Below are 10,712 nucleotides of genomic sequence, written 5' to 3'. Positions count from 1 at the left end.
GGAGATTGTTCTTTTGAGGATTTGTGATTGTGGCAAAGGTTAAGGCAGACCTTGAGAGACCTGCTGAAATCTTTAGTAAAGTAAAAGGTGTTCTGTTGTAACTATCGCGTTGTCAAGCACTTTTAAAAATTGGATTGAGTTTCTGTTTTCACTTTAGAGTCTGAATCCGTTTTTGTAAACTTGATCTTTTAGACATACTCGCTTACCAGGAACTGTTTGTAGGAATTAGGTGGTACAACTTTCTTTTGAGGCAGATGTTTTCTTCACGAACCTGAACAAAAAAGGAAAACCACACCTTGGTGGGCATTGAACAGACTATTGGAATCCGATCCACTTTTCCATATAACCCACAGCTGAAAACTACAGAAATATTGGCATAGCCCCATCTTCCGAGTCCCTGGACATTTTTATCCTCAGTGCCTAGAGAGAAAATAACTATGCATTTCTATTTTATTTTGTTTTTTAAAAACCCACTCAGTAAATACCAAAGTATATCTTTAAAACAGTAGTTTTGAAAAAATACTCTAGAAAATGTGAAATCTATTAATTAATTCCACCAGCCCAAAATAGCTTCAGTGATTGTAGAATACATTTTAAAACATTTTTATTTTATACTGTAACCTACTTTTTTTCATGTGGAATGCAGCGAGCATTTCTATCTTTAAACCAGAGCTTTGCAACCGTTTTTTCATTATTATACCCGGAGAAACTTTTAAACAATCTTTTTCTTTTATTTTTAACAATCTTTTTCTTAAGCACTCCACTCAATTAAATTTTGGTAGCACTGTCTATCTTTTTTTCCTCTTTTAAATATACTGTATCCTTTAAAGTGTGTTATATCTAAAATTTCCCCAACCCCCTTAGAACTAATTCTCTGCCTCCTTGGGGTGATATCTTTAATCAATAATGTCTTCTAAGGTACCTTTGGCGAGTGCCTGTCTTACACATTTTTGAAGATGCAATTTTAAATGGCTCCAGGACACATTTCCATGTGGCTATATCATAACTTACAAGCTTACATGTTTGGGTTGTTGGGTTTTGTTGCTTATTTACCTTTTCTTTTCTAATATTATGATAAAAAATCATTATATGACTCTATTCAATTTTGTAAGGAGTCCTGGAAGTGCTATGGATTGGGCCTTAGGCTGCTAACCCCAAGGTCGGTGGTGTGAACCATGGACCAGCAGCTCTGAAGAAAGATGAGGCTGCCTTCTCCCTAAAATGTTGGCTGGTAAACCCTATGTAGCACCACTCTGGATCATAATCAGCTAGGTCACAATGTGTTTGGATTCAGTTTGGGGCTGATGTCAGTGTACACAAAGTTCTAGTAGCTTGTAATATCCTTATTCCTCAAATTTCCTTCCTAACATCTCCTCCATGAGAACCTGTACACAATCAAGAGGCAGTTGTGCACACAAAACAAGGGAATACTGCATGGTTTAAAATCAAGAAAGATGTGCATCAGGGTTGGGTCCTGTCACCATATTTATTCAATTTGTATGCCGAACAATCAGAGAAGCTGCTTTAAATGAAGAATTTGGCATCAGGATTAGAGGAAGGCCTAACCTTCAATATACAGATGACCCAACCTTGCTTATGAAAGTGAGGAGGACTTGGAGCACTTGCTGATGACGATCAACAACTGCAGTTTTCAGTATAGATGACGACTTAATGTAAAGAAGACCCAAATCGTCACAACTGGACCAATAGGTAACATGATAAACGGAAAAAAGATTGAAATTGTCAAGAATTTTTTTTTCCTTGAAGCCACAATCAATGCTCATAGAAGCAGCACTGAAGAAATCAAATAACACATTGCATTGGGTAAACCTGCTGAACAAGACCTCTTTAAAGCGACGAAGAGCAAGGATAGTATCTTGAGGGCTAAGGTGCACCTGACCCAAGCCATGGTGTTTTCAATCATGTGCATGTGAAAGACCAAAGAAGAATTGACGCATTTGAATTATGATGCTGGCAAAGACTATGGAAAGTACCTTGGACTACCAAAAGGATCAACAAATGTGTCTTGGAAGAAGTACTGCCAGAATGCTCCTTAGAGACAAGAATGGGGAGACTTTGCCTCAAGTACTTTAGACATGTTGTCAGGAGAGACCAGCCCCCGGGGACAGGACATTGTGCTTCATGAAGTAAAGGGCTGGCGAACAAGCGGAAGGCCCTCCACAAGATGGATTGACACAGTGGCTGCAACAAGGGGCTCAAATGTAACAATGTGAGGAAGGTGCAGGCCTGGGCGCTGTTCCATTCTGTTGTAGAGGGTCCCAGTGGGCCGGAACTGTGTCAGCAGCAGCGAACAACAGCCTTCTCCAAACAGTCATGTATTGTGTGTTTCTTCTGTGCTCCCCACTCTCACACTTAAGTCTTTGTAATCTTCAAGTCAGCATTGAGGAGGGGATGGTCCCTTAAGTTCTCATAGCCAGGCAGGGGAGGGAGGCAGGCTGACTTGCCTCCACAGTGCAAACTTGTAACCAATACAGTATACTGTGTATAAAGTAAACCGCGGAAGCAAAGACCTGCCTCCATTTGAATCAGTCCTCTTTTTAGAGATGGCCAGGGCAGTGCAAGGCCAAAGGGGTAGAAGACCACCAGCGTCGGAAGGTGGAAAAGGAGAACCCCTAATCTGCCTCTCTGACAACTGTGAGTTAACTTCACACTTTCCGGTGGATAGCTGGTGTGGAAAATGAGTGGTTTTTCCTATATACATCCGGTTATTGGATTGTCTGACTTTTTGTTCAGCCTGCCAGCTAGCCCTCCTCCATTTCTTTTTAGACGGACCATCATAGTTGCTGGGGAAACAGACTTTTCATGTTTAGGATGCCTTTGACTCTTCATTGGAAAAGATCCCATGAGGATCTATTATAGCTCCAGGAGTGTGTACCAAGTGTCGCAGGAGACTAAAAGGCACCAGTCCTAGCCACGCCCTAATGGAAGGGCTGACAAGCCCTGGCTGGTCCACTTACCAGATGCAGGGTCCTAACATATTTAGCTCATTACGATTTGGTTTTCTTTAAAAAACAAAACAACTGAACAAGGAGAGTAGAGTTGCCAGGAGGATTAGGGGAGGATGGGAAGAAAAAGGGAGAATTGATCCCAAGGATCAACCTAGACCCCCTCCCAGGGGGATGAATAATGGAAAAGTGGGTGAGGGGCATCGGAGGATGATGTAAGATGAAAATAATAACTATAACTTATTAAGGGTTTGTGAGGGAGGGCAGGTGGAGAAGGAGGGGAAGAAATGGGGAGCTGATAGCGGCCTTAAGTGGGAAGAGAATGCTTTGAAAATGATGATGGTGGCATATGTGCAAATGTGCTCGACACACTGAATTAATGTATGGATTGTGATAAGAGATATAAGAGCCCGGGAGGACATGGGAGAGGGGAAGGTGGGGGGGAAAGGTAGTGGTGTTAACAAACCCAGGGACAAGGGAACAACAAGTAATCCAAATCAGTGGTGAGGAGGGTGTAGGAGGCCTGGTAGGGTGTGATCAAGGTTAATGTAACTGAGAGGAATTACTGAAATCCAAATGAAGGCTGAGCATTATAGTGGGACAAAAGGAAAGTAAAACGAAATAGAGGAAAGAACTAGGAGGCAAAGGGCATTTATAGAGGTCTAAATGCAGGCATGTACATATGTAATTATATTTATATATCATGATGGTGAAATAGATTCATGTGCATATATTTATAGGTTTAGTATAAGGTAGCAGATGGACATTGGGCTTCCACTCAAGTACTCCCTCAATGCAAGAACACTTTGTGCTATTAAACTGGCATTCCATAATGCTCACCTTCCTGACACAATCACTGAAGACAAAGTGGGTGCATAAACAAATGTGGTGAAGAAAGCTGATGGTGCCCGGCTATCAAAAGATATAACGTCTGGGGTCTTAAAGGCTTGAAGGTAAATAAGCGGTCATCTAGCTGAGAAGCAACAAAGCCTACTTTGAAGAAGCACACCAGCCTGTGTGATCACAAGGTGTTGAAGGGATCAGGTATCAGGCATAAAAGAACAAAAAATCATATCACTGTAAATGATAGGGAGTGCAGAGTGGGGACCCAAAGCCCATTTGTAGGCAACTGGACATGCCCTTACAGAAGGGTTGTGGGGAGGAGTCGAGCCAGTCAGGGTGCAGTGAAGCAACGATGAAACATACAACTTTCCTCTAGTTCTTAAATGCTTCCTTCCTGCCCCCTCCCCCCCACTATCATGATCTCAATTCTACCTTACAAATCTGGCTAGACCAGAGGATGTACACTGGTACAGATAGGCACTGGAAACAGAGGGAATCCAGGACGGATGATCCCTTCAGGACCACTGGTGAGAGTGGGGATACTGAGAGGGTGGAGGGAGGGTGGGGTGAAAAGGGGGAACTGATTACAAGGATCTACATTTAACCTCCTCCCTGGGGGATGGACAACAGAAAAGTGGGTGAAGGGAGACATCAGACAGTGTAAGATATGACAAAATAATAATTTATAAATTATCAAGGGTTCATGAGGGAGTGGGGAGCTGGGAGGGAGGGAGGGAAATGAGGAGCTGATGCCAGGGTCTTAAGTGGAGAGCAAATGTTTTGAGAATGATGAGGGCAATGAATGTATAAATGTGCTTTACACAATTGAATGTATGGATTGTGCTAAGAGTTGTATGATCCCCCAAAATAAAAGGATTAAAAAAAGAGATGTAAGAACTCCCAATAAAAGTATTTAAAAAAACAAAACAAAAACAAATGAATAAAATCAATCCAATTCATAGTGACCCTGTAGGACAGGGTAGAATTGTCCCAAAGTATTTCCAAGGAAGTGGGCAGCCACATCTTTTCCCAGCGCGTTAGCTGGTGTGTTCCAATTGCTGACCTCTGGTTAACAACCAAGCACTTAAACCATTGCACCACCAGACCTCCAAGACTGGAGTGAATGTAGGTACTTATTTATCTCAGGATAGTAAAGATTCACTGAAACAATATAAAATAGTTTTGTTTTACATCTGTAGGAAACATTATAGGAGGCTTAGAATGATAGAACAAGGTTGAGAGAAGCGTGTATAGCCCAGTTTAATTGTAGCAGAAGGGTCATGTAAGAATACCAAGAGCTGAGACTGCTCCTGAAAATTTAGAAGCATGAGTGCCCTGTCTAACATACCCTACATGGCTGACCTTTCCTTAGTGGTAGTTCTCAAAAGGGAGTACAGGCAGCAACCAGCTTACTCAGGCAGGAACAGGCGCTGGTGTGCTCGCCAAAAGAATACATGTATGGCGATGCAGCTTTCCCACATAGTCATGAGTTATGTGTCCTGAGCCAATAGGAATTCAGCGAGGCCATATGGGGCTGAGAGAGCCTTATGGTAGTGCATGAGCATCTGTTTAAACTAGCATCAATCATGTGGTGCAGAAAGCAAGTCTGAACTGGCTTCATCAGAGTCTGTCTCCCGAGATTTATTGTGCTTCAGTAGTTTTCCATTAGCTTGTGAATATTTCCTGTTTCAGTTTTTAGGTTTTCTTGGATGGAATATACTCTAGACAGAGTTTAGAGAAAGCTTGCTATAGGAGAAGAATTACATTGAGAGTAAGACTTTGGTAAAATAAGAACAAGGCCATACCTCTTTTAAAGGCCAACAAATTCTAAGATATTCCATGAGCAATCTCTTCCTACGGCCAAGCCCAAATGTAAGCAATTCCCTTCAAACTGCACACGTTAAATTTGCCAGTTTTTTTTCCCCAACGACCTCTACCCATGGCCACGGGAAGATGTCGAGTATTAAAAAGGAACTGGCCTGTCCATCACTCCTTCTCCATAATAATGAGAAAGCTTTCTAGTTTATAGGAAAACACCATAGCTTTTACTTAGACTCACTACCCAACTCACTTTAAGGAAAAGCTCCGGTGGTGGGGGTTTCCATATGCTTGTCTAGCCCTCTTTGAGAGAATCCTCACCTGTTCCAGTTGCTGGGCTCCACAACCAAATGTGAAATGCAACTATTTTGGGAACACTTCAGCACGTCAGAAAACTGACCGATTCTATTCTGGCTCACAACAGAGTGTGGATGTACCCACGTGAGTTCATCCCAGAAAATTGTTTCTACTCGTCCCTTCTGCAGCAAGGTTAGAACTGTGCTCTTTGCTGGGCAAAAAAAAAAAAAAATACGATGAGGCAGCCACCAACCGGATAACCTGTGAACCCCCACACCACCTTACCATAAGCAGATCCTCCTAGGAAATTAAAAGGCATCTCCCCAATATATCAGTGGTATAAATAGAGCCGCTCCTCGGACGCTGGTGTATGGTGTCTCTCCAAAGGAGACAGGAAAGCAGTTTGGTCTGGCTGCGTTCTTATCCTCTAAATATAAAGATGAGTTGGGCCAGCCTCTGCGAAGGGAGACAAATACTGCACCCGTTAGAGTGCGGGCAACGTCCTTGTCCTTTGTACTGGGAGAAAGGACTAGAAAGGCCACACTCCCACACCCTTTCTCGCCTCTCTCCACCACCTGCAGGTCGAAGGGGTCTAGATTGGACCCTCAATCTCTTAGCCTCAGGGAAGTGAAGGCAGGGGGGAAGCCCGGTTCTGTCCACCCCAAACGCGGGGAGTACAGGAGAAAGTACGCACGTCCCCCATTTCGCCCCTTTTTAAATCGTTGGAATGTCCTGTCCGCTAACGGGGTGGACAGCTCTGCGGACCCTCGTTTTGGTGCCAATCACTGCCACTGCTGCCACCGCCACCTGAGCATGTCCCGAGGAGCTCCTGCCTGCTCCCCGCCGCCAGCTGTCAGTGGGACAGCTGCTCTCCCTGGCAGCTATTGCTATTGCCCTGTCTCCGAGGTGGGAGAGGGGTCTCCCCTCTGGATTTGGGGAGAGAGCGGGTGGAATTATCTGCGGAGTGCGGAGTGCTTCTTTCTATTCCGTGGGCGCTATTGGCAGTGACTACTTCATCCGTCCTCTGCCACCTCTTCCCAGGGGGTGAGGGGACTGGTGGTCTGAAGACAGGACCCAAGATAGGGTGAAATGTGGAGAAGGCAGCAAGGCCCCTCTGTGGACTCCCACCGTGAGCAAGAATGAGGAGTCCTTTCAGACAGGTGGAGCGCCCGGCCTCGGAGGCGCAGGCGCTGGTGACGTCCACTGGGCATTGGGTGACCCCCGGCCCACCCATCCCCTCTTGCGGGCGACCAGGCCTTGGCGGGCGGGGCGGCCCGGCCCAGAGCCGCTCCATATACGGCCCGGCCCGAGTTACCTGGGCGCCGGCCAGGCCGCTCCTTCTTTGGTCAGCGCCAGGGACCCGGGCGGGGACCCAGGCCGGGAGACAGCCGGGGGAGGGGGCTCTCGTGCCCAACACCCAAATATGGCTCGAGAAGGGGAGCGACATTCTTGCGGGCCAGCTGGCGGCGACAAACGGGGAGCGCCCGCGGGCTATATAAGACCTGCTGCGCAGGCCAGCCGGCCACCGCAGCCGACAGCACCGGGAGCAGCTTCGCCTCGCCTCCCCTCCCGCGGCGACCCAGGGCCCGAGCCAGAGAGCAGCCTTTGTAGCTACCGCCCAGGTAGGACCGGGATGGGGAGGGACGAGGACGAGCCCCCAGGGCTCCTCTGTGCCTGAGCCCCCCACCTAGTCCCCAGAGGTACCAGCGAACTAAGAGGAGCCAAGAGCCAATGGGTCTTTGGACACCTCTCCCAAAGTATCCCTAGCCCCTTTGGGCAGCTCTCCTTGGCTTTTGGGATGTGGCGAGGTAGATCAAGGTTTTGCATTGGTCCCTTGAGGGCAATTCCCACGCAGCGGAATACCAAAGCCAGAGGCCGCAGGGGTGGCTCTGCGAGGGCTCGCTGGGGGGTGTGGGGGTGGGAGGGTGGAAGGCCTCTCCACGTGGGAGGCAGTGTGGACGATCTTCACTGACCATCCCTCTGAGGATGAAGCCTGGGTGTCTTCTCGTCCTCTTCTTCCATCACATTCCCCCAGGGGGGGCAGGAGGGCAGCCCCTAAACACGGCCCTCCTTGACAATCAAGACCCAGAAAGGTGGGGCGGCAGAAGCAGGCTTTCTTAGTGTGTGGTGTGCGGGGAACGCAGAGAGGTCTCCTGGTAATTTCCCTCTTGGGTACCCGAGGTGGATGGATGACGAATGCCTCCCCGCTTCCCCCTCCTCCCCCAGGCCCACAGCCTCTGGGGCCTCTCTCCACCCTGAGTCCCCAGGGTGGGCTGGGGATGTAGGTCCCTAGGTCCTGGGTAGGAAGGGCGTTCGGCCTGGCAGCGGTTAGTCTCCGGTGCCAAGTCTCCAGCGCTAACTCGCCGCTGTGTGTCCCCACGGGGCCTCTCTGTCCTTGCAGAAACCAGACACCATGTGCGACGAAGACGAGACCACCGCGCTCGTGTGCGACAATGGCTCTGGCTTGGTGAAAGCTGGCTTTGCCGGCGATGACGCCCCTAGGGCTGTGTTCCCGTCCATCGTGGGCCGCCCTCGCCATCAGGTCAGCCACCCCGTGCAGAGCGCTGGAGTGCTGCCCCGCGCGCCACCACGGCGCTGCCCACGGCGGTAACGCGCGGGGTCTGTCCGTTCCGCAGGGCGTCATGGTGGGTATGGGCCAGAAAGACTCCTACGTGGGCGACGAGGCGCAGAGCAAGCGTGGTATCCTGACCCTCAAGTACCCCATTGAGCACGGCATCATCACCAACTGGGACGACATGGAGAAGATCTGGCACCACACCTTCTACAACGAGCTCCGCGTGGCCCCCGAGGAGCACCCCACCCTGCTCACCGAGGCCCCGCTCAACCCCAAGGCCAACCGCGAGAAGATGACCCAGATCATGTTCGAGACCTTCAACGTCCCCGCCATGTACGTGGCCATCCAGGCTGTGCTGTCCCTCTACGCCTCGGGCAGGACCACCGGTGAGTGCCAGGCGCCCCTCTCCCGCAGCTCCCCCAGCTCCCCCAGTGCGGGGCACCTCGTGTGCTGGAGGTGCTCCAGTGGGAATATCCCCCGAATCCCAGCGTCCTCCTGTGGCCACCTAGGCCCAGCTCACCTGCCGCTTGTCCCCGCTCCCGCCACCTCGCGCAGGCATCGTGCTCGACTCCGGCGACGGTGTCACCCACAACGTCCCCATCTATGAGGGCTACGCCCTGCCGCACGCCATCATGCGCTTGGATCTGGCCGGGCGCGACCTCACGGACTACCTGATGAAGATCCTCACCGAGCGTGGCTACTCCTTCGTGACCACAGGTACGCCCCCCAGGCCCCGCCGAGGGGTGGGTGGGTGCTGGGAGGCGTCTCCCTAGGGCGCAGGGCTCACCGTCGCCCCCGCCCCTACAGCTGAGCGCGAGATCGTGCGCGACATCAAGGAGAAGCTGTGCTACGTGGCCCTGGACTTCGAGAACGAGATGGCGACCGCCGCCTCCTCCTCCTCCCTGGAAAAGAGCTACGAGCTGCCCGACGGGCAGGTCATCACCATTGGCAACGAGCGCTTCCGCTGCCCGGAGACGCTCTTCCAGCCCTCCTTCATAGGTAAGCGCTTCCCGCGGGGCCACCCCTAGGGCCCGGGCGCCCCCGCCGTGGCCCGCGGCCTCACGCACCACCCGCCGCCCCGCAGGCATGGAGTCGGCCGGCATCCATGAGACCACCTACAACAGCATCATGAAGTGCGACATCGACATCAGGAAGGACCTGTACGCGAACAACGTCATGTCTGGGGGCACCACCATGTACCCAGGGATAGCTGACCGCATGCAGAAGGAGATCACCGCGCTGGCGCCCAGCACCATGAAGATCAAGGTGGGCTGTGCCCTCCGCGCCTCCGCGAGTCTCCTCGGGGTCTCTGGCTTTAGCTGCGCCTCACGGTGCGTCCCGCTCTTGTCTTGTAGATCATCGCCCCGCCAGAGCGCAAGTACTCCGTGTGGATCGGCGGCTCCATCCTGGCCTCACTGTCCACCTTCCAGCAGATGTGGATCACCAAGCAGGAGTACGACGAGGCCGGCCCCTCCATCGTCCACCGCAAATGCTTCTAAACAGTCACACCTCCCACGTGCAAATTCTTCTCAGGATGACAAATCTAAAGTTTCTGGCGGCTGAACGAGCTGCAGTCTAATGCTTTATTCTCCCAACCACTTCCGTTACTCGTGCTGCAAACTGACACAGTGTTTATAAAGTGTACATACATTAATTTATTTTACCTCATTTTGTTATTTTTAAAACAAAGCCCTGTGGAAGGAAATGGAAAACTTGAAGCATTAAACTCAGTCATTCTGTTATTCAGCGTGAGGCTGTTTTGTGGTGTTGATACACGGGATGGGGGTGGTGGGTGGTGGGGAGGGGGAGGCTGGAAGGGGGAGGATGAAAAAGAGGGACAATTTTTAAAAAATCATTTTATTGGGGGCTCATACAACCTTTTTTAAAAAAATCATTTTATTAGGGGCTCAGACAACGCATCACAATCCATATATACATCAATTGTGTAAAGCACATTTGTACATTCGTTGCCCTCATCATTCTCAAAAAATTTTGAGAATGTTTCTCCACTTAAGCTCCTGACATCAGCTCCTCATTTTTCCCCTCCCTCCCCGCCTCCCCCTCCCTCATGAACCCTAGATAATTTATAAATTATTATTTTGTCATATCTTACACTGTCCGACGTCTCCCTTCACCCACTTTTCTGTTGACAAGAAGGACAATTTTCAAGACACTTTTCATTCTATTTCCAAAGATATGCACTCATTTCCAGA

General features: G+C 49.7%; 1 protein-coding gene across 1 annotated transcript; it reads left to right on the top strand.

Moving 5' to 3' along the window:
- Window positions 1–7,456: 7,456 nt before the first annotated feature.
- Window positions 7,457–10,241, top strand: ACTA1 (actin alpha 1, skeletal muscle). The gene is made up of 7 exons (XM_004712162.3): window positions 7,457–7,546; window positions 8,326–8,466; window positions 8,561–8,885; window positions 9,055–9,216; window positions 9,307–9,498; window positions 9,584–9,765; window positions 9,855–10,241. Exons 2-7 carry the CDS (start codon window positions 8,338–8,340, stop codon window positions 9,996–9,998), a joined length of 1,134 nt encoding a protein of 377 aa, XP_004712219.1. The 5' UTR covers window positions 7,457–7,546; window positions 8,326–8,337; the 3' UTR covers window positions 9,999–10,241.
- Window positions 10,242–10,712: the final 471 nt, after the last annotated feature.

The sequence above is a fragment of the Echinops telfairi genome, unplaced genomic scaffold (genome assembly GCF_000313985.2).
Source record: "Echinops telfairi isolate 266 unplaced genomic scaffold, ASM31398v2 ScPeMD7_7424;HRSCAF=8462, whole genome shotgun sequence".
Classification (NCBI taxonomy): domain Eukaryota; kingdom Metazoa; phylum Chordata; class Mammalia; order Afrosoricida; family Tenrecidae; genus Echinops; species Echinops telfairi.
This window is presented reverse-complemented; position numbering and strand designations above follow the sequence as displayed.